The 24,513-nt window shown below is 45.8% G+C and overlaps 1 protein-coding gene across 2 annotated transcripts; it reads right to left on the bottom strand.

Annotated features, from left to right (window-relative positions):
- Positions 1 to 84: 84 nt before the first annotated feature.
- On the bottom strand, positions 85 to 12,794 carry LOC115131286 (ras-related protein Rab-5A-like). Of its 2 annotated transcripts, none has more exons than XM_029662868.2 (6): positions 12,719 to 12,794; positions 10,640 to 10,869; positions 10,195 to 10,346; positions 4,300 to 4,422; positions 4,101 to 4,194; positions 85 to 3,909 (listed from the first exon to the last, which is right to left on the bottom strand). In XM_029662868.2, the coding sequence occupies exons 2-6, from the start codon at positions 10,803 to 10,805 to the stop codon at positions 3,794 to 3,796; spliced, it is 651 nt and encodes a 216-aa protein (XP_029518728.1). In that variant the 5' UTR covers positions 10,806 to 10,869; positions 12,719 to 12,794; the 3' UTR covers positions 85 to 3,793. The 2 variants fall into 2 exon arrangements, with proteins under 2 accessions (XP_029518728.1, XP_029518727.1); XM_029662867.2 differs by having other exon boundaries at positions 12,622 to 12,792.
- Positions 12,795 to 24,513: the final 11,719 nt, after the last annotated feature.

Genomic DNA, 24,513 nt, shown 5'->3' with positions numbered 1-24,513 from the left:
ATCTTAGAACCACAAGTTCTAGAGATCATAAAAAAATAGGAACCACCTCTTCGGTAAGACAAATATCCTACTCCACACATGATATTATTTAACAGTACTGTAAAATGCTTGCATTTATTTGATTTTTTTCCGGCTGCAATTAAGTGGCCACAGCAACAAAAATGTATACAATGTACATCCCTATGAGTTAATCCATTTATTCATCATCATGATCCACCAGCTAATACCCCAACAGTAGAACAGAGCCGTCTTTCTTCTCCTACTAAGGTTGTTAACATTGTACCCACAACGTCGTTACATTCCTACTGAGACGTTGTAAGACAAGCGGAAAGTGAATGTTTTTCAAATCCTTTCCGCTTTGCTCCAACAGGGATTCAACAGCCAGACAGTGTATTGTGTGTGACTTCAGTTCTAGTGGGATGAGGAGTAGTGGACAGGGCATCCTAACTTTAGATCACTCACAAATGAGTGAAATGTGAGAGAGAGAGAATGTTAAAAAATAGAAACCAAAAAATAATCATTTAGCTTTTCTTGAGAAATAAAGTATAAGTCAGACCACTAAAGAAATGCAAGATATTTTTGTTTGTTAATAACACTTACATTTATAAAGACCACCATCGATTATAATTTAAACATTTTTGTGGGGGGAAAACAACTCCAAACCCACACTGGAGCTGTTTTCTGCTAACTGTACAGTTTAATGATTATCTAGACAACTCCCTAGCAAGCATTAGTCCTGTCAACTGTAAATGGAAAAAGTAGACTACATTGCAATACCCTATGTACAGTATATTATATATATATATTTATATCACACTGGCTGTAATTATGACAAGATATATTCATGAGAATCATTAGTGCAAGGCATGAGGAAGAGACCTGGACAGAGTTATTGATCAGGACGGGTTGTGTGTGTGTAACAGGTCCAGGGTTTAAGAATAACACAAAAGTGTACATGTGTGAGCGAGCCGTGTTTTAGCTTGTGTGTGTTATTTAGACCTGGAAGGGTTTAGAGAAATAAACCTGCGTCTGACTGTGTTTGTTGTCTCTGAGGATGTTTTATCACCAAACAGTCCAGTCTCCCTCTGTGTACACACAACCCCACACCCACAGCACTTCCTAAAGAACAGGGGAGGAATAGTGACCATGACAAAGAGAGACGTCCTGATTGGCACCCTATTCCCTATATAGTGCACTACTTTTGACCAGGGCTTTAGTCAAAAGCAGTGCACGATTTGGGGAATAGGGTGACATTTGGGACACACCCAGGGCCACAGTGTCAGCTGGCTCCTAATGAAGAAGCTCTCAACACCTAGAGGTCACCTCACCATGTTCCCCTCTCTCAACAACTACAGAGGTCATCTCACCATATTCCCCTCTCTCAACACCTACAGAGGTCACCTCACCATGTTCCCCTCTCTCAACACCTACAGAGGTCACCTCACCATGTTCCCCTCTCTCAACACCTAGAGGTCACCTCACCATGTTCCCCTCTCTCAACACCTAGAGGTCACCTCACCATGTTCCCCTCTCTCAACACCTACAGAGGTAACCTCACCATGTTCCCCTCTCTCAACACCTAGAGGTCACCTCACCATGTTCCCCTCTCTCAACACCTACAGAGGTCACCTCACCATGTTCCCCTCTCTCAACACCTAGAGGTCCCCTCACCATGTTCCCCTCTCTCAACAACTAGAGGTCACCTCACCATGTTCCCCTCTCTCAACACCTAGAGGTCACCTCACCATGTTCCCCTCTCTCAACACCTAGAGGTCACCTCACCATGTTCCCCTCTCTCAACACCTAGAGGTCACCTCACCATGTTCCCCTCTCTCAACACCTACAGAGGTCACCTCACCATGTTCCCCTCTCTCAACACCTAGAGGTCACCTCACCATGTTCCCCTCTCTCAACACCTACAGAGGTCACCTCACCATGTTCCCCTCTCTCAACACCTAGAGGTCACCTCACCATGTTCTCCTCTCTCAACACCTACAGAGGTCATCTCATCATGCTCCCCTGTCTCTCCAAGTGGAAAACAGCTGCCTTCCAGCCAGCATCTTGTTTACACCTGGACAGGCCTCATAACCTGAACCATGACCTAATCTCATCCATTACATGTTGAGACGTAATGAACATCATCTGACATTGTAACCAGAATGGATCAGGATATAACCCCTCCCTCGGACAGAGACCATCAGGTCAGGATGGAAAGGGGTCTGGAGACTTGGCATTCAGGGGGTGAACATGTGAACAAGTCTCAGAGGCCCGATGCCATACTGTGGTGATAGCAGGTAGGGTTGGGTGGGGGTAAGAGGGTGATAGCAGGTAGGGTTGGTGGGGGTAAGAGGGTGATAGCAGGTAGGGTTGGGTGGGGGTAAGAGGGTGATAGCAGGTAAGGTGGTGATAGCAGGTAGGGTTGGTGGGGGTAAGAGGGTGATAGCGGGTAGGGTTGGGTGGGGGTAAGAGGGTGATAGCAGGTAGGGTTGGGGGGAGTAAGGTGGTGATAGCAGGTAAGGTGGTGATAGCAGGTAGGGTTGGTGGGGGTAAGGTGGTGATAGCGGGTAGGGTTGGTGGGGGTAAGAGGGTGATAGCAGGTGGTGATAGCAGGTAGGGTTGGGGGGAGTAAGGTGGTGATAGCAGGTATGGTTGGGAAGGGTAAGGAAGTGATAGCAGGTAGGGTTGGTGGGGGTAAGGTGGTGATAGTAGGTAGGGTTGGGGTGGGTGTGGAGGCAGGTTGCTTTGCAGTGTGAAGGTCCTTGCAGACACTGAAGAAATCACAGAGCCAATACTGTGAACCATTGCACGATGCCACTAGGACAGCTATGCCCAATCCCAAATTGCCCTCTAACCCCTTAGGTAGACCTGAGAGAATTGAATAGGTGTGAGCATTACGGGGATCGCTCCACCTTGCCCTCCGATAGGCTAGGTGGAATGTTCACCCGATTGTTTAGATCTCAAATCCTCTCAGACCTACATGAAGTACCTAAGGGACCTAAGGGGTTAGGGTTTGATTTGGGGCTGAGCATTAGAAGCAGGCAAGGCCCTGGGATGGGACAAAGAGAGACAGAAGGGAGACACTCTATACTAGCGCTACTAAAGGTTTAGTGGGCAAAGCATATGAATACATTACTCAAGAGACAGATAAGGGTAGACAGAGAACAACAGAGAGAAACTAGAAGGAACCCAAGAGCACTGCTAAACAGTCTTTTCTTTAGAATTAGCCCTCGCAAACCTTTGGAGCCCCTCTCCCTCTCAAATATATGTTTTTGAGCCACTGAATAAAGTTAACACTGATTTTTTTCTCATCATCAAGTTAGGCCATGTAGTGATACATGCATCCATAATTCCCACTATAAAAAAAAATAAACAAAACAAAAAAACAAACAGAAAGGACAGAGATTGTGTTAGAAACACAGAGCGATAGTCTGTAGCTATACCCAGGAGATGAGACCACCATCAGAGTTGCCCCGTCCCTTAGTCCTGCTGCTTGCCAATAGTCAGGAAGAATGAGGTAGGGAAGGCGGGCACTAATTTCAGAAAAGAAGGAGGAAGGTGTGAGGCGTCTCAATTAGTAACAGCAGAACCAGTAGGGGAGAGGGAGGGGCAGGGCGTCGTTGAGAGAACTATAGATGAGGGCGTTGCTTTGCATTAGTTACTGCAGAGAGGAGGAGAAGGGTAGAATGGGAAGGGGGTTCAAAGGGCATCTTTTTTCATTGCTGCAGATCAGAGTTTTGGGCGGGCGGGGGTCATCACATTAGTTACTGCAGTGTGTGGGGGGGGGGATTTCGCTTTAAGTACTGCAGCAGGGGGCCTTAGTTGGCTGGGCGGCTTCCGTTAGGTCGACGCCCCTGTTCCGCCCGCTGTTAGCTCCTGTGGCCGCAGGCTCGCTCTTGGGCAATCTTTTTGCTAGAGGATGGAAGAAAAACAAACTTCACAAACGCCAGCTACTGATGAGGATCGCTTGATCAAAACATCCTGCTAGTTCACATTTCCTTGATACATGTCTAAGTATGTATTTAGTGAGTATTTGAGTGTGCAGAGCCCTATTCAATTACACATCAGTAAGTGATGTGTGTCACGGGGTTAGAGGAACCTACCAATAGCCATGAATATCTCGTTCACATTCATAGACGTCTTGGCCGACGTCTCCATGAAGAGTAAGCTGTTGTCGTCTGCATATGACTGGGCATCCTGGGAAAAACAACCATGTCAGAGACAGTCACTGCCTGTCAAACGCAGATAGACACCGGTGTGTTCTCGTGACACCAGACAGGTACAGGTGTTTGGAGGACTCACCTGGAAGTCCACGGCTCTCTTGCTGGCGAGGTCAGCCTTGTTGCCAGACAGGGCGATGACAATGTTGGGGCTGGCTTGTCTCTGCAGCTCCTTCACCCAGTTCCTGGCCCGCGCAAATGACTCCTGAGACAAGAGACAATATTTTTTTTAATGTTTAGTTTTTCCCTCAACTTTTTGTTTTTCATTCAACTTTTTCACTCCGGATGCCTTCTAATTGCAGTCGCTGTACTCATAATATACAGGAGAACGATCGCCTTACGGCGAGGATAGCTGTGCTACAAGCCCAGCTTCAGACGCAATCGTTAGGCAAGGGTAATTTCAGTGTAGGAAAGGATGAAACAGCGTCTGTGCCACCAGTAAGTACAGATAGTAGTATAAATCCCCTGGCACAGTCCCCGCAGCCGGACAACTTTCTCACGGTTTCTGGAAGGAAATGCTGTAGGAACGCTCAACCGGTGTCGCTCATTCAGCCGACAGAAACTTTCAACCGGTTTTCCCCATTAAGCAGCGAGTCGGAGTCTGAGGCCGAGCCTTCTCTTGTCTCTACTCCTCCCGTTACGGGGTCTGAGACGCCGAAGCTTCCCACCATTAGCTCTGACAAATTGAAAACTCAAGTCATTGGCGACTCCATTACCCGCAGTATTAGACTTAAAACGAATCATCCAGCGATCATACACTGTTTACCAGGGGGCAGGGCTACCGACGTTAAGGCTAATCTGAAGATGGTGCTGGCTAAAGCTAAAACTGGCGAGTGTAGAGAGTATAGAGATATTGTTATCCACGTCGGCACCAACGATGTTAGGATGAAACAGTCAGAGATCACCAAGCGCAACATAGCTTCAGCATGTAAATCAGCTAGAAAGATGTGTCGGCATCGAGTAATTGTCTCTGGCCCCCTCCCAGGTAGCTCTACAGCAGAGTCTCACAACTCAATTTCTGCCCCTCCCAAAAGATAGAATTTGTATATAATTGGCCCTCTTTCTGGGACTCACCCACAAACAGGACCAAGCCTGACCTGCTAAGGAGTGACGGACTCCATCCTAGCTGGAGGGGTGCTCTCATCTTATCTACCAACATAGACAGGGCTCTAACTCCTCTAACTCCACAATGAAATAGGGTGCAGGCCAGGCAGCAGGCTGTTAGCCAGCCTGCCAGCATAGTGGAGTCTGCCACTAGCACAGTCAGTGTAGTCAGCTCAGCTATCCCCATTGAGACAGTGTCTGTGCCTCGACCTAGGTTGGGCAAAACTAAACAGGGAGGTGTTCGCCTTAGCAATCTCACTAGGATAAAGACCTCCTCCATTCCTGTCATTATTGAATCTCAAAATAGGGCTACTTAATGTTAGATCCCTTACTTCAAAGGCAATTAGTCAATGAACTAATCACTGATCATAATATTGATGTGATTGGCCTGACTGAAACATGGCTTAAGCCTGATGAATTTACTGTGTTAAATGAGGCCTCACCTCCTGGCTACACTAGTGACCATATCCCGCAAAGGCGGAGGTGTTGCTAACATTTACGATAGCAAATTTCAATTTACAAAAAAAAAAAAAATGCAGTTTTCGTCTTTTGAGCTTCTAGTCATGAAATCTATGCAGCCTACTCAATCACTTTTTATAGCTACTGTTTACAGGCCTCCTGGGCCATATACAGCGTTCCTCATTGAGTTCCCTGAATTCCTATCGGACCTTGTAGTCATTGCAGATAATATTCTAATCTTTGGTGACTTTAATATTCACATGGAAAAGTCCACAGACCCACTCCAAAAGGCTTTCGGAGCCATCATCGACTCAGTGGGTTTTGTCCAACATGTCTCTGGACCTACTCACTGTCACAGTCATACTCTGGACCTAGTTTTGTCCCATGGAATACATGTTGTGGATCTTAATGTTTTTCCTCATAATCCTGGACTATCAGACCACCATTTTATTACGTTTGCAATTACAACAAATAATCTGCTCAGACCCCAACCAAGGAACATCAAAAGTCGTGCTATAAATTCACAGACAACACAAAGATTCCTTGATGTCCTTCCAGACTCCCTCTGTCTACCCAAGGACGCCAGAGAACAAAAATCAGTTAACCACCTAACTGAGGAACTCAAGTTAACCTTGCGCAATACCCTAGATGCAGTTGCACCCCTAAAAACTAAAAACATTTCTCATAAGAAACTAGCTCCCTGGCATACAGAAAATATCCGAGCTCTGAAGCAAGCTTCCAGAAAATTGGAACGGAAATGGCGCCACACCAAACTGGAAGTCTTCCGACTAGCTTGGAATGTATGTACCGTGCAGTACCGAAGAGCCCTTACTGCTGCTACACCAAACTGGAAGTCTTCCGACTAGCTTGGAAAGACAGTACCGTGCAGTATCGAAGAGCCCTCACTGCTGCTACACCAAACTGGAAGTCTTCCGACTAGCTTGGAAAGACAGTACCGTGCAGTATCGAAGAGCCCTCACTGCTGCTACACCAAACTGGAAGTCTTCCGACTAGCTTGGAAAGACAGTACCGTGCAGTATCGAAGAGCCCTTACTGCTGCTACACCAAACTGGAAGTCTTCCGACTAGCTTGGAAAGACAGTACCGTGCAGTATCGAAGAGCCCTCACTGCTGCTCCACCAAACTGGAAGTCTTCCGACTAGCTTGGAAAGACAGTACCGTGCAGTATCGAAGAGCCCTCACTGCTGCTCCACCAAACTGGAAGTCTTCCGACTAGCTTGGAAAGACAGTACCGTGCAGTATCGAAGAGCCCTCACTGCTGCTCCACCAAACTGGAAGTCTTCCGACTAGCTTGGAAAGACAGTACCGTGCAGTATCGAAGAGCCCTCACTGCTGCTCCACCAAACTGGAAGTCTTCCGACTAGCTTGGAAAGACAGTACCGTGCAGTATCGAAGAGCCCTCACTGCTGCTCGATCATCCTATTTTTACAACTTAATTGAGGAAAATAAGAACAATCCGAAATTCCTTTTTGATACTGTCGCAAAGCTAACTAAAAAGCAGCATTCCCCAAGAGAGGATGGCTTTCACTTCAGCATTGATAAATTCATGAACTTCTTTGAGGAAAAGATCAGGATCATTAGAAAGCAAATTACAGACTCCTCTTTAAATCTGCGTATTCCTCCAACGCTCAGTTGTCCTGAGTCTGCACAACTCTGCCAGGACCTAGGATCAAGGAAGACACTCAAGATGTTTAGTAGAATATCTCTTGACACATTGATGAAAATAATCATGGCCTCTAAACCTTCAAGCTGCATACTGGACCCTATTCCAACTAAACTACTGAAAGAGCTGCTTCCTGTGCTTGGCCCTACTATGTTGAACATAATAAACGTCTCTATCCACCGGATGTGTACCAAACTCACTAAAAGTGGCAGTAATAAAGCCTCTTGAAAAAGCCAAACCTTGACCCAGAAAATATTTTTTTTAACTATCGGCCTATATCGAATCTTCCATTCCTCGCAACAATTTTAGAAAAGGCTGTTGCGCAGCAACTCACTGCCTTCCTGAAGACAAACAATGTATACAAAATGCTTCAGTCTGGTTTTAGACCCCATCATAGCACTGAGACTGCACTTGTGAAGGTGGTAAATGACCTTTTAATGACATCAGACCGAGGCTCTGCATCTGTCCTCGTGCTCCTAGACCTTAGTGCTGCTTTTGATACCATCGATCACCACATTCTTTTGGAGAGATTGGAAACCCAAATTGGTCTACACGGACAAATTCTGGCCTGGTTTAGATCTTATCTGTCGGAAAGATATCAGTTTGTCTCTGTGAATGGTTTGTCCTCTGACAAATCAACTGTGAATTTCGGTGCTCCTCAAGGTTCCGTTTTAGGACCACTATTGTTTTCACTATATATTTTACCTCTTGGTGATGTCATTCGGGAAACATAATGTTAACTTTCATTGCTATGCGGCTGACACACAGCTGTACATTTCAATGAAACATGGTGAAGCCCCAAAATTGCCCTCGCTACAAGCCTGTGTTTCAGACATAAGGAAGTGGATGGCTGCAAACATTCTACTTTTAAACTCGGACAAAACAGAGATGCTTGTTCTAGGTCCCAAGAAACAAAGAGATCTTCTGTTGAATCTGACAATTAATCTTAATGGTTGTACAGTCGTCTCAAATAAAACTGTGAAGGACCTCGGCATTACTCTGGACCCTGATCTATCTTTTGAAGAACATATCAAGACTGTTTCAAGGACAGCTTTTTTCCATCTACGTAACATTGCAAAAATCAGAAACTTTGTCCAAAACTGATGCAGAAAAATATATCCACGCTTTTGTTACTTCTAGGTTAGACTACTGCAATGCTCTACTCTCCGGCTACCCAGATAAAGCACTAAATAAACTTCAGTTAGTGCTAAATACGGCTGCTAGAATCCTGACTAGAACCAAAAAAAAAAGATCATATTACTCCAATGCTAGCCTCGCCACAATGGGCTTCCTGTCAAGGCAAGGGCTGATTTCAAGGTTTTACTGCTAACCTACAAAGCATTACATGGGCTTGCTCCTACCCATCCATCTGATTTGGTCCTGCCGTACAAACCTACACGTACGCTACGGTCACAAGACGCAGGCCTCCTAATTGTCCCTAGAATTTCTAAGCAAACAGCTGGAGGCAGGGCTTTCTCCGATAGAGCTCCATTTTTATGGAATGGTCTGCCTACCCATGTGAGAGACGCAAACTCGGTCTCAACCTTTAAGTATTTACTGAAGACTCATCTCTTCAGTGGGTCATATGATTGAATTTAGTCTGGCCCAGGAGTGTGAAGGTGAACGGAAAGGCTCTGGAACAACGAACCGCCCTTGCTGTCTCTGCCTGGCCGTTTCCCCTCTTTCCACTGGGATTCTCTGCCTCTAACCCTATTACAGGAGCTGAGTCACTGGCTTACTAGGGCTCTTTCATACCGTCCCTAGGAGGGGTGCGTCACTTGAGTGGGTTGAGTGACTGATGTGCGCTTCCTGTCTGGGTTGGCACCCCCCCTTGGGTTGTGCCATGGCGGAGATCTTTTTGGGCTATACTCGGCCTCGTCTCAGGATGGTAAGTTGGCGGTTGAAGAATCCCTCTAGTGGTGTGGGGGCTGTGCTTTGGCAAAGTGGGTGGGGTTATATCCTTCCTGTTTGGCCCAGTCCGGGGGTATCATCGGATGGGGCCACAGTGTCTCCTGACCCCTCCCGTCTCAGCCTCCATTTATGCTGCAGTAGTTTATGTGTCAGGGGGCTTGGGTCAGTTTGTTATATTTGGAGTACTTCTCCTGTCCTATCCGGTGTCCTGTGTGAATTTAAGTATGCTCTCTCTAATTCTCTCTTTCTTTCTCTCTCTCGGAGGACCTGAGCCCTAGGACCATGACTCAGGACTACGTCGCATGATGACTCCTTGCTGTCCCCAGTCCACCTGGCCGTGCTGCTGCTCCAGATTTAACTGTTCTGCCTGTGATTATTATTATTTGACCATGCTGGTGATTTATGAACATTTTGGCCATGTTCTGTTATAATCTCCACCCGGCACAGCCAGAAGAGGACTGGCCACCCCACATAGCCTGGTTCCTCTCTAGGTTTCTTCCTAGGTTTTGGCCTTTCTAGGGAGTTATTCCTAGCCACCATGCTTCTACACCTGCATTGCTTGCTGTTTGGGGTTGTAGGCTGGGTTTCTGTACAGCACTTTGAGATATCAGCTGATGTACGAAGGGCTATATAAATAAATTTGATTTGATGAGACATGGTACCAGGGAAATGGTGATGTTAAAAACACTTCACTTTCAATCTGGAACGTGAATGGATCACCAGTGTGACCACATATCCAAACATGTGAGATCAATTATCATTTTTACAAAGGAAGGTTGGTTGCACTGGTTATATAATCTATCAAGATTATGCTACTTGCCTCATTTGTGATGTCGTAGACCACGATGGCGGCCTGCGCCCCTCTGTAATACATGGGCGCCAGGCTGTGGTAGCGCTCCTGTCCTGCCGTGTCCCAGATCTCAAACTTCACCGTCGTGTCGTCTAGACACACTGTCTGGGTCAGGAAGGCCGCTGGGGAGGAGAGAAGAGAGTTGTCAAATACATCATTGACGTGAACTTTAAAAAGCATTAGAGCAGGACACCTCACTAAACACATTCAACAATATGAATGAAGGGATAAATAAATAACTACAGCCCAGACCCAACAACAACCCATAGTCCCCATTGCGCCATTGTCTGCAAGTCTGAGGTTCCTTCCGTAACCGGTTCCTTCAGATCTTATAACACTGAAGGGGTAGAAACTTCCAGAAGAGGCTATAGATACTTTTCTGTTCCTGGCTTGTGCATAAATGAGTGATGGTCACCTCCAATGGTGCTCTCCTGGAACTCGTGGAACTGTCCCTTGACGAAGCGGAGCACCAGGCTGGACTTGCCCACTGCCGACTCCCCCAGAAGTACCAGCTTGAACTGGCAGATCTTGTTACCAGCGTTAGACCCGTTGGGTCTCGTAGCTCCTCCCCTGTTGGCCATGGCCTAGTCAGATCCCTCGGTCAGTGTTTGTCCCGCACGTCTGACTATGCTGTCAGGGCTTCAGCTGGAGGCGGCGGTAGAGAGAAGGAAAAAAGGAACAATTATTCACAACTCTGATGATGTTTTCTGCTAGGGTTATGTCAGATGTGGAAAGATAAGAGGTTTTTGAATTAGAGATATGGATGTTTTCGTAAAGTTGTTTTGACATGTAGTTTAACCCTGGCCTATATCCTACATAAGTGAGTCAAGGTGACAGTATGGAAGTGGACATGATTCTCAGAAAAAAAAACTTGATATACGTGTCCAGACTCTCCTGATAAAGAGATCAACTTAGCCCTTAAATATATGGTGAAATCTTGGAATGGAATGAATGAGCTGGACATTTTATTTCCCTTCTTTCTCAGGGAGGTAGAAACTGAATAGATGATCCTGTCTACAGAAGAAAATTGAGTGGCAGGCTGCACTGAAAACAAGTTGTCAAAATAAACATGGCTTGGCAGTCAAACCTTGCTGTAGAGCTGGGGCATATTAATAAGAGCACACCATAGCAAAACACTGTGCAACAGAAAACGAAAACAAGCTTTTCTTACTGGACAAGCAGATAGTATATCCTTGTGTTAAACGGTTTTCTCCCATTTTGTGTATTGAATATGACCCAGCCCAGTCTCTGAATGCATGGTATCACAGAGATGGCTGGATATGTGAGCTCACTAAAATATATTTTCCATCATCAAATACACCATACATTGCTACTGACATAGTTGTGTGTGCCTAATCTGTAGACTATGGAAATCTTTTTTTAAAGACATAATAATATGGCTCTGATCTAGACTTCCCATATGCATTTACAGTCAAAACAATGCAAACTCTTTCGGTACACACAGTAACATCCCCACTCGGAGCTGAAATTGTACCCCTCAAACTTTCCAAAACACACACACACAATTTGTCATAGAGGAAAAAACTACTCAGCAAGGACGTTGCAGTGTTGCCTTCCAATGTAAATATGTTCGCCTACATATAGCTAATATAATAGCGACGTTAGTTAGAAGGTAAACATGCGCAATCGGCTGACAGCAATGCCAACGGCCTGTACTGGCTGTTGCCTTCGAGGTGGGACGTGACTCAACCAGTCCTGTTATGAATCTCTGCAGTGCTAGACTGGACTGTTCAAACTTCTAACAATGTACTAAATTAGCATAGCCAACGTGGCCTACTCTTCGATTTATTTTCGAAGCCACAGCATCTAGCTAGAAAATTGATAGTACGCCATTTTCCAAATAGAAGCAAATGCTAACCCAATTAACGTTAGCTTGCTAGCTAGATTATTAGCAAGCCAGGTAACTAGCCAGCTAACTAGCTACATCAACATCTGAATTGCTAACGTGTGCTACCTACCTACTCCCTGATTACTGACTGTCTTACTAAGCAGCTACTGTTAGCTAGTTAGGTGACTGGGTGGCAGGCTAACGTTAGCATAACAAGTCCGATTGCGAATGTGATGATGGAGCTGGCTGGCTTACTACATTTTCAATAAGCTAACTAGCGAGGAGAAGCGTATGACGAACCCATGTCCACACATGATCAACACAACTAGGATAAACAACCAATAAATAGAATCACGAACACGGTTTTGACCGGAACGATTAAATGACAAAACCGTTGTTAGGTCTCTTCCCGACCCAAATTCGGGCCACGGCCTATTTTTTGCATTTCTCATCAGACGCCAATGTTAGCATATCAAGCTAGCTAACCTAGCCTGTTGACAACTAATGAGCTGAAATATACAACTTGTCACACCATTTGCTTACTATACCTGAGTGCCAGGCGGTTGACGAACACAGAATACCACACACGAGTCTATACACAAAATAAAGGTCGCAGTGCGGACAGATACGTATTGTTGAACATACAAATAATTTCAACAACCCCGATCACGTCTCCTCCTTTTTCTTTCTTCTTGCAACTTCCCCTTTTACTAGAACCAAAACACAAACAACCCCTTCCGCCCATTCTGCCACGTCACACAGCACGTCTGCTCTGCAGAGGTAACGCCGGATTCATGAATTTGATTGTTTTTCTTCGAGGATGAAATCAAGAGTAACGTGGGATTTCAAGTGATTTGGATCAATGTAGTAAAACTAGTTAGAAACAGACGTTAGATTACCCAATTACCTTGTTATTGGATCTGCCATTTACAATTGAAGTAAATACAGGGCTCAAGTAAAAGCTTTTGGATAATTAAGATGAAGATGAAGTAAATATGCATATAGATGTATTACTCATAAAGTGAAGGGGGGACAATGTGCACCAAAATAACAATAGCCGAGGGTAAGGTGTAGGTTAGGCTTTATCATAAGCTATCTATTGCCGGATTTAAAAGAACTGGGAACTCGGTAACGTAATGACGTCAGTGAACTTCAGGTGGGGAAGTCGGAGCTCTAGATAGCGGCCCGAGGTCCTGAGTTGGAATTGCGAGTTGTGTGACCATTCAAATCGATTTTTCATAGTCGGAGCTCGGTTGTTCCACCGAGTTCTCAGTTGTTCTGAACGAACTGAAGTCGGAAGTCGGAGATTTCCAAGCTCCTAGTTGTTTTGAACGCGGCATTTGTATCTGACACAGAGGATTTAACCTGCCATCTTGTTTGTTGAATGGATGGTGGCAATATTTTATTGTATTGCCTTTTGGTTCAACTCTCATCATCTAGAACAGTATGTGTTTCTCAACCTTGTTCGTTCCAGGGACTGGCCATGCTGTCCCTTGTGTGTCTGGGACCGGCAAGATATGTCTTTTCCTCCTATATTAAACCTAGCTTTGAATAACTGACTCAATTAGGGAGTAAACGTTATTTATAATAAGGGTTAGAAAATCGACCCCTGAAATGAAAATGGATGAACATCCCATATTTTACATAAACCGTCCCATGAGCGCTTGAAAAATAATAAGTGACTCCCCTATACCCAAAATAATACACTACATGGCCAAAGGTATGTGGACACCCCTTAAAATTAGTGGATTTGGCTACTTCAGCCTCACTCGTTGCTGACAGGTGTATAAAATCGAGCACACAGCCATGCAATCTCCATCGACAAACATTTGCAGTAGAATGGCCTTACTGGAGAGCTCAGTGACTTTCAACATGGCATAAGTCGACCCCGCCCTGTGCAACTGGGTACTGGACTTCCTGACGGGCCGCCCCCAGGTGGTGAGGGTAGGCAACAACATCTCCACCCCGCTGATCCTCAACACTGGGGCCCCAAAGTGTGCGTTCTGAGCCCTCTCCTGTACTCCCTGTTCACCCACGACTGCGTGGCCACGCACGCCTCCAACTCAATCATCAAGTTTGCGGACGACACAACAGTGGTAGGCTTGATTACCAACAACGACGAGACGGCCTACAGGGAGGAGGTGAGGGCCCTCGGAGTGTGGTGTCAGGAAAATAACCTCACACTCAACAAAACTTTTTATTTTTTTACCTTTATTTTACTAGGCAAGTCAGTTAAGAACAAATTCTTATTTTCAATGACAGCCTAGGAACAGTGGGTTAACTGCCTGTTCAGGGGCAGAATGACAGATTTGTACCTTGTCAGCTCAGGGATTTGAACTTGCAACCTTTCGGTTACTAGTCCAACGCTCTAACCACCAGGCAACCCTGCCGTCAACAAAACTAAGGAGATGATTGTGGACTTCAGGAAACAGCTTTCTTTGTGTCCAACAAGCTTTCTTTGCCCTTAACCTTGTTCTGGACACCTCCAAAAAAAAAGTTAGTATGGATTGCTAAATTGCCTCAGACTTACACCCTATCCCCTAGTCTCACACCCTATCCCCTCCCTAGTCTCACAGCCTATCCCTTTCCCCTAGCCTCACACCCTATCCCCTCCCCATAGCCTCACACCCTATCCCCTCCCCATAGCCTCACACCCTATCCCCTCCCCATAGCCTCACACCCTATCCCCCCCTAGTCTCACAGCCTATCCCTTTCCCCTAGCCTCACACCCTATCCCCTCCCCATAGCCTCACACCCTATCCCCTCCCCATAGCCTCACACCCTATCCCCCTAGTCTCACAGCCTATCCCTTTCCCCTAGCCTCACACCCTATCCCCTCCCCATAGCCTCACACCCTATCCCCTCCCCATAGCCTCACACCCTATCCCCCCCTAGTCTCACAGCCTATCCCTTTCCCCTAGCCTCACACCCTATCCCCTCCTCCTAGTCTCACACCCTATGCCCTTCCCCCTAGTCTCACACCCTATCCCCTTCCCCCTACTGCAGCATAAATACTGGAGGCTGAGACAGGAGGGGTCAGGAGACACTGTGGCCCGATCCGATGATACCCCCGGACTAGGCCAAACAGGAAGGATATAACCCCACCCACTTTGCCAAAGCACAGCCCCCACACCACTAGAGGGATATCTTCAACCACCAACTTACCATCCTGAGACAAGGCCGAGTATAGCCCACAAAGATCTCCGCCACGGCACAACCCAAGGGGGAGCGCCAACAATGATATCCCCATATGCATCAGAGTCGCGTCTTTCCCAGGTACCGTACAGCTTGTTTCTAGCATAAAGCAACACAGACCACAGTTCTGTTAAATATCACTTTATATTATAGGTTCCATTATATTTTGTTAAAAATCTTAAGGGAACAAAGCGTAGGCCTGTGCTTTTTGCCATTTTCTTTAATAAAGGGTAGGCCTATGGCATAAAGGGTAGGCCTATGCCTCTTATACCCCCTAAACTTGAGTCTTGATTTTAACTTAACAGCCCTTCACTGACACAGAGGTATGCTTTTTAAAGAGTGCATAGTGGCTGGATGAATTGACCTCCAAATATACGGATATAGCAGACTGTAGCCTAATTTTGTAGACCTCCCTCTTATTTCTTAAATAGGAAGAAATAGGCTCCAACACAAATCCCTCTTGTTATTAGTAAAGTCTAATTCAAATTAAGAAGTTGAAATGAATTATGCCTACTGGAATTTGCCTTCTTTCAGCACCATGAGCTGTCCATTTTCGATTGATTTTGCAGCAGCTGCTGCTTCAAGTTTCAGCACAACAAAGTTACTCAAATTTGTCTTATTGTGAGGTCAATAACTCTGGTGAATACATAAGAAACATGTTGTTTTTAATAACATCAATTATAGTAGTAGCACGCTAACAAATTTGACCCCCGGTCCTCCTTCCCATCGTCGCTCTCTCCTTCTCAAACCGAACAGAACAAAGGCTATATGCTAGTCTCTGCAGAAGTCTGGGCCTAACCAAAAATTAGTCAAAGAGTCTTTGACTCTCTTCCTGAACTGCGACCGTAGGGTTTGTTCAGCAGGCAGCACACAAAAACGTTTTTCATCAGCAAGAGCAGAGCAGGCCAGGGCTCAGGGTTGGAATATCCATTGCAGTGTGTATTGCAGCCTAGTTTTATTCACACCATCCCAGCAGCTATCTTAGAAATATTACTTTGCTCTGTGCTTCTCTGAACATGCACTTCATAGCCTATAGTCTATAGTTTATGGATTGATTGATTGAGCCCACACTAAATAGCCTATAGGCACACATCATATTGAGCGCCCAGCGGAGTATCAGAGATGAGGGGCGGCATTGGGCACACATCGATATATAGCCTAATAAGCAACTAATTCCAAAGCATAGTTTAAATTCTAAAACAAAAATATCTCAATTTCATCAATAACAAATTACATGACCTCCGTTGGACTAGATTTTTTTTTAATACGAAACCCTCCACTTGACTGAAATTGAAAAAGCATTTTCCTCCAGGTAACCATTCTGTAAATGTCTATCCATCCCTTAGTATCATTAAAACATTTCACAAACTGGCACGGGTCCATAGACTGGAGGATGAGAAACACAGGTCTTGGAGCAAGATGCTGCTGCTATTTGAACCAGAAGAGGGAGCTCAAGGCTTTAAAATGATACCAATCATACAGTCCATTGGTGGAGGTCTAGATACCTGTTACCGTTACGTGTCTCACAGTTGGAAATCCTGCCTCACATGAGTCCTATAAATGAAGGCTGACATACACAGTAAAGACATATAAACTATCAACAGCATTGTGAACCGTATAGAAATGATATTCTATAAGGCTACCATTCCCATTTCCACATTGTGTTATTCATCCAAAGAAAGACCATTTATTATTTTTGTATCGCAAGAGTGATTCTGTCAAAATCCTCTGGTTTTCTCAACCTTCCATTGATCAATCTGCAAACCAACGTGTTGACAAAGTAATCAATCAACCAAAACCAAATAGATATTCAGTCTTGGTTGTCCTGCCTTTATGAAGACGTAAACAAGTCACAGCCAAAGTCAAGCCGTTTACAACCTGAGGTTGGAGTAGCAGCAGTGAGTTGGCCCACAGACTCTCTTTAGGAAGCCTCTCCTTGACCCTGGAATGGTATAATAACCTCCACTATTGTACTTTGACAGTGGGGCTATTCTTAGTACAGCACACTTAGCCCAGTGCAGTATGGCACTGTTAAGGGTCATAATCTCTATTCAATGAAACCCGTAGACAGTATGTCTGTCTGGTCCCTCAGGGCCCAAGTGAAGGAGGTTGCATTGGATCCCCGGACAAACAACAAGATGATGATTCATTTGCCCATAAAGTATTCACACCCCTTGATTTCTTTCAAAATTCTGCTGTGTTACAGCCTAAAATACATTGTCAAACATTCACTGGCCTACACACAATACCACATAATGTCAATATGGAATGATGATTTTTGCAAGTTAATTAAACATTTAAAGCTGTTCTCGACCCCTTTTGCTATGGCAAGACTAAATAAGTTCAAGAGTACACGTTTGCTTAACAAGTCGCATAACAAGTTGCATGGACTAATAATAACAGTGTTTAACATTACTTTTGAATTACTACCTCATCTCTGCAACTTGCGCATACAATTATCTGCAATGTCCCTCAGTCGAGCAGTGAATGTCAGACACAGATTCAACCACAAAGACCAGGGAGGTTTGTACAGAATTAAGCCTGTACAGAATTAAACATATTCCAAGACATGCATCCTGTTTGCAACAAGGCAATAAAGTAATCTGCCAAAAAATTGTCAAAGCAATTCACTTTTTGTCCTTAATCTACACTGGAGTTGCTTACCAAGAAGACACTGAATGTTCCTGTGTCCAAGTTACAGTTTTCACTTAAATCTACTTGAAAATATATGGCAAGACCTGAAAATGGTGTCTAGCAATCATCAACAAATAATTTGACAGAGTTTGAAGAATTTTGAAAATAATAATGGGCAAATGTTACACAGTCTAGGTGTTTAAAGCTCTTAGAGACTTACCCAGAAAGACTCACAGCTGTAATCACTGTCAAAGGTGTTTCTACAAAGTATTGACTCAGGGGTGTGAATACTTACAGTACCAGTCAAAAGTTTGGACACACCTACTAATTCAAGGGGTTTTCTTTATTTTGACTATTTTCTACATTGTAGAATAATAGTGAAGACATCAAAAATATGAAATAACACATATGGAATCATGTAGTAACCAAAAAAGTGTTAAAGAAAAATCTAAATATAGTTTATATTTGAGATTCTTCAAAGTAGCCACTCTGCGGTCCAATCATCCCAAACCATCTCAATTGGGTTGAGGTCGGGTAATTGTGGAGGCTAGGTCATCTGATGCAGCACTCCATCATTCTCCTTCTTGGTCAAATAGCCCTTACACAGCCTGGAGGTGTGTTTGGGTCATTGTCCAGTTGAAAAACAAATGATAGTCCCACCAATGACAGTCCCACAAACCAGATGTGATGGCATATTGCTGCAGAATGCTGTGGTAGCCATGCTTGTTAAGTTTGCATTGGATTCTAAATAAATCACTGACAGTGTCACAAGCAAAGCACCCCCACACCATCGCACATCCTCCTCCATGCTTCACTGTGAGAACCACAAATGCAGAGATTATCTGTTCACCTACTCTGTGTCTCAAAAAGACACGGCGGTTGGAACCAAAAATCTCAACTTTGGACTCATCAGACCAAAGGGCAGATTTCCACCTGTCTAATGTCCATTGCTCATGTTTCTTGGCCCAAGCAAGTCTCTTCTTATAATTGGTGTCCTTTAGTAGGGGTTTCGTTGCAGCAATTCGACCATGAAGGCCTGATTAACGCAGTCTCCTCTGAACAGTTTATGTTGAGATGTATCTGTTACTTGTACTCTGTGAAGCACTTATTTGGGCTGCAATTTCTGAGGCTGATAACTCTAATGAACTTATCCTCTGCAACTGAGGTAACTCTGGGTCTTCCATTCCTGTGGCAGTCCTCATGAGAGCCAGTTTCATCATAGGGCTTGTTGGTTTTTGCGAGTGCACTTTCAGAAACTTCAAAATTCTTGACATTTTCCGGATTAACTGACCTTCATGTCTTAAAGTAATGATGGACTGTCATTTCTCTTTGCTTATTTGAGCTGTTATTGCTATAATATGGACTTGGTCTTTTACCAAATAGGGCTATCTTCTGTATACCACCCCTACCTTGTCACAACACAGCACAACACAATCATTTGTTTTTAACTGACTTGCCTAGTTAAATAAAGGTCAAAAAAACTAAAAAACAAGGCACACCTGTTAATTGAAATGCATTCCAGGTGACTACCTCATGAAGCTGGTTGAGAGAATGCCAAGAGTGTGCAAAGCTGTCATCAAGGCAAAGGGTGGCTACTTTGAAGAATCTCAAATATATTTAGATTTCTTTAGCACTGTTTTGGTTACTACATTATTCTATATGTGTTATTTAATAGTTTTGATGTTTTCACTTTAATTCTGCAATTTAGAAAATAGTAAAAATAAAGAGAAACTCTGCAATGAGAAGGTGTGTCCAAACTTTTGACTGGTACTGCAGGTGCATACAGGTGACAGACAGTGACACACGGACAGACACGTTCATTACCGTCTTGTAATCATTAGTACAACAGTTGTAAACTAGAGTTTCTACAAATGCAGGTATGTTTATCCTCATTTCGTTCCGTTTGCTTCCTTTAAGAAACGTTTTTCAACAGAATCGGCAGAATGAATACACCCCCTCACTTAGCACATAGCAGCCTTGTTGTATTCCTTCTCGCATCTATGCACTCCTCTCCACTCACCTTTTATCTTTGTTACTGGACTTCAATACACATCACATCAGCTGTATGTGACCAGGCACAAAAACATTTCCAAGCAAAACCATAGCATAACCTCTACATTGTTGTTTCCATATTAGCTAAAGTAGCATCATAGTCAACATAGCTAATAGAACTAACACGTTAATAAACCCGCTACAATCAATCAGAAACGTTAGTGTCCAGTCAGTAAGCAGTTTAGCACTTACACCGGCAGGCCCCGGTGGAAATTAATTAGTAAAACCAAAAGCTTACCTTGACTTGGAAGAGTTTCATTCTTGTGTTGGATAGTCATAGCCAGCTAGCTAACATAGCATCTGTAACGGCTCTCTTCTATCTCCTCCTCTGACGAAGAGGTAGAACAAGGATCGGACCAAAATGCAGCGTGATGATGATTCATGATATTTTAATGAAGGAAAAACTATACATACAGAAACTACAAAAATAACTAAATGAAATAACGAAAACCGAAACAGCCCTATCTGGTGCAAACACAAAGACAGGAACAATCACCCATGAAACACTCACAGAATATGGCTGCCTAAATATGGTTCCCAATCAGAGACAACGATAATCACCTGACTCTGATTGAGAACCGCCTCAGGCAGCCTTAGACTACGTAGACACCCCACAAAACCCCTAAGACAAAAACACACCACAATAACCCATGTCACACCCTGGCCTGACCAAATAAATAAAGAAAACACAAAATACTAAGACCAAGGCGTGACAGAAACCCCCCTAAGGTGCGGACTCCCGGACGCACCTCAAAACCATAGGGAGGGTCCGGGTGGGCGTCTGTCCATGGTGGCGGCTCCAGGCTCGGGACGTGGACCCCACTCCATAAATGTCATAGTTCCTCCCCCTCGCGTCCTGGGATAATCCACCCTCGCCGCCGACCATGGCCTAATAGTCCTCACCCAGAACCCCACTGGACTGAGGGGCAGCTCGTGACTGAGGGGCAGCTCGGGACTGAGGGGAAGCTCGGGACTGAGGGGTAGCTCGGGACTGAGGGGTAGCTCGGGACTGAGGGGTAGCTCGGGACTGAGGGGAAGCTCAGCACTGAGGGGAAGCCCAGCACTGAGGGGAAGCCCAGCACTGAGGGAAAGCCCAGCACTGAGAGGAAGCTCAGCACTGAGAGGAAGCTCAGCACTGAGAGGAAGCTCAGGCAGGTAGTTGGCTCTGGCAGATCCTGGCTGGCTGGCGGATCTGGAAGAGTCTGGTTGACTGGCAGATCTGGAAGAGTCTGGTTGACTGGCAGATCTGGAAGAGTCTGGTTGACTGGCAGATCTGGAAGAGTCTGGCTGACTGGCAGATCTGGAAGAGTCTGGCTGACTGGCGGATCTAGCTGCTCTGGCTGCTCCATGCAGACTGGTAGCTCTGGCTGCTCCATGCAGACTGGTAGCTCTGGCTGCTCCATGCAACCTGGCAGCTCTGGCGGCTCCATGCAGACTGACAGCTCTGGCTGCTCCATGCAGACTGGCAGCTCTGGCTGCTCCATGCAGTCTGACAGCTCAGGCTGCGCTGAACAGGCAGGAGACTCCGGCAGTGCTGGAGAGAAGGAAGGCTCTGGCTGCGCTAAACAGGCGGGAGACTCCGGCAGCGCAGGAGAGGAGAAAGGCTCCGACAGCGCTGAACAGGCGGGAGACTCCGGCAGCGCTGGAGAGGCGAGGCGCACTGTAGGCCTGATGCGTGGTGCTGGCACTGGTGGAACTGGATAGAGAACACTCACAGGAAGCCTGGTGCGGGGAGCTGCCACCGGAGGACTGGTGTGTAGAGGTGGCTCTGGATAGACCGGACCGTGCAGGCGCACTGGAGCTCTTGAGCACCAAGCCTGCCCAACCTTACCTGGCTCGATGCCCACTCTAGCCCGGCCAATACGAAGAGCTGGTATGAACCGCACCGGGCTATGCACCCGCACTGGAAACACTGTGCGCTCCATAGCATAACACGGTGCCTGCCCGGTCTCTCTAGCCCCCCGGTAAGCACAGGGAGTTTGCGCAGGTCTCCTACCTGGCATAGCCATACTCCCTGTGAGCCTCCCCCCAATACATTTTTGGGGCTGACTCTCAGGCTTCCATCCGCGTCGCCGTGCTGCCTCCTCATACCAGCGCCTCTCCGCTTTCTCCGCCTCCAGTTCTTCCTTGGGGCGGCGATATTCTCCAGGCTGAGCCCAAGGTCCTTCACCGTCCAGTTCGATCTCCCATGTCCAGTCCCTCTCTCGCTGCACCTTGGTGCGGCTACACTCCCCTGGTTTAGCCCAGGGTCCTCTCCCGTCGAGGATTTCCTCCCAAGTCCAGAAATTCTTGTCGCGCTGCTCCTGCTGCCGCTGTTGCCTGTTACCACGCCACTTGGTCCGGGTGTGGTGGGTGATTCTGTAACGGCTCTCTTCTATCTCCTCCTCTGACGAAGAGGTAGAACAAGGATCGGACCAAAATGCAGCGTGATGATGATTCATGATATTTTAATGAAGGAAAAACTATACATACAGAAACTACAAAAATAACTAAATGAAATAACGAAAACCGAAACAGCCCTATCTGGTGCAAACACAAAGACAGGAACAATCACCCACGAAACACTCACAGAATATGGCTGCCTAAATATGGTTCCCAATCAGAGACAACGATAATCACCTGACTCTGATTGAGAACCGCCTCAGGCAGCCTTAGACTACGTAGACACCCCACAAAACCCCTAAGACAAAAACACACCACAATAACCCATGTCACACCCTGGCCTGACCAAATAAATAAAGAAAACACAAAATACTAAGACCCAAGGCATGACAGCATCCCTCTGGTTGAGCAGGGTATTTGAGTAGGCTAAACTAGCTAGCTGCATTTGCTAGCTAAGTAAGTGAAACTGAAAGTTTAAAAAAGATTAAATCTCTATCTCTTGGTTGTCTTTCATTTTGAAAGAAATTAATTTGTTAACTGTTCAATTATTGTCTTTCTCTCTCTCTCTTTGAGTCAACTACTCACCACATTTTATGCACTGCAGTGCTAGCTAGCTGTAGCTAATGCATTCAGTACTAGATTCATTCTTTGATTGGGTGGACAAATCAAATCAAATTCATTTATATAGCCCTTCGTACATCAGCGGATATCTCAAAGTGCTGTACAGAAACCCAGCCTAAAACCCCAAACAGCAAGCAATGCAGGTGTAGAAGCACGGTGGCCAGGAAAAACTCCCTAGAAAGGCCAAAACCTAGGAAGAAACCTAGAGAGGAACCAGGCTATGTGGGGTGGCCAGTCCTCTTCTGGCTGTGCCAGGTGGAGATTTTAACAGAACATGGCCAAGATGTTCATAAATGACCAGCATGGTCGAATAATAATAAGGCAGAACAGTTGAAACTGGAGCAGCAGCACGGTCAGGTGGACTGGGGACAGCAAGGAGTCATCATGTCAGGTAGTCCTGGGGCATGGTCCTAGGGCTCAGGTCAGATGAAACTGGAGCAGCAGCACGGCCAGGTGGACTGGGGACAGCAAGGAGTCATCATGTCAGGTAGTCCTGGGGCATGGTCCTAGGGCTCAGGTCCTCCGAGAGAGAGAGAGAAAGAAAGAGAGAAGGAGAGAATTAGAGAACGCATACTTAGATTCACACAGGACACCGAATAGGACAGGAGAAGTACTCCAGATATAACAAACTGACCCTAGCCCCCCGACACATAAACTACTGCAGCATAAATACTGGAGGCTGAGACAGGAGGGGTCAGGAGACACTGTGGCCCCATCCGAGGACACCCCCGGACAGGGCCAAACAGGAAGGATATAACCCCACCCACTTTGCCAAAGCACAGCCCCCACACCACTAGAGGGATATCTTCAACCACCAACTTACCATCCGGAGACAAGGCTGAGTATAGCCCACAAAGATCTCCGCCATGGCACAACCCAAGGGAGGGCGCCAACCCAGACAGGATGACCACATCAGTGAATCAACCCACTCAGGTGACGCACCCCTTCCAGGGAAGGCATGAGAGAGCCCCAGTAAGCCAGTGACTCAGCCCCTGTAATAGGGTTAGAGGCAGAGAATCCCAGTGGAAAGAGGGGAACCGGCCAGGCAGAGACAGCAAGGGCGGTTCGTTGCTCCAGAGCCTTTCCGTTCACCTTCCCACTCCTGGGCCAGACTACACTCAATCATATGACCCACTGAAGAGATGAGTCTTCAGTAAAGACTTAAAGGTTGAGACCGAGTTTGCGTCTCTGACATGGGTAGGCAGACCGTTCCATAAAAATTGAGCTCTATAGGAGAAAGCCCTGCCTCCAGCTGTTTGCTTAGAAATTCTAGGGACAATTAGGAGGCCTGCGTCTTGTGACCGTAGCGTACGTGTAGGTATGTACGGCAGGACCAAATCAGAGAGATAGGTAGGAGCAAGCCCATGTAATGCTTTGTAGGTTAGCAGTAAAACCTTGAAATCAGCCCTTGCTTTGACAGGAAGCCAGTGTAGAGAGGCTAGCACTGGAGTAATATGATCAAATGTCAGTTCATGCTGCAAGAGCTCTGATAGGTTGGAGGACTTCCTCCGGAAGTTGTCATAATTACTGTGTAAGTCTATGGAAGGGGGTGAGAA

This window comes from Oncorhynchus nerka, linkage group LG7, assembly GCF_034236695.1.
Source record: "Oncorhynchus nerka isolate Pitt River linkage group LG7, Oner_Uvic_2.0, whole genome shotgun sequence".
In the NCBI taxonomy this organism is placed as follows: domain Eukaryota; kingdom Metazoa; phylum Chordata; class Actinopteri; order Salmoniformes; family Salmonidae; genus Oncorhynchus; species Oncorhynchus nerka.
This window is presented reverse-complemented; position numbering and strand designations above follow the sequence as displayed.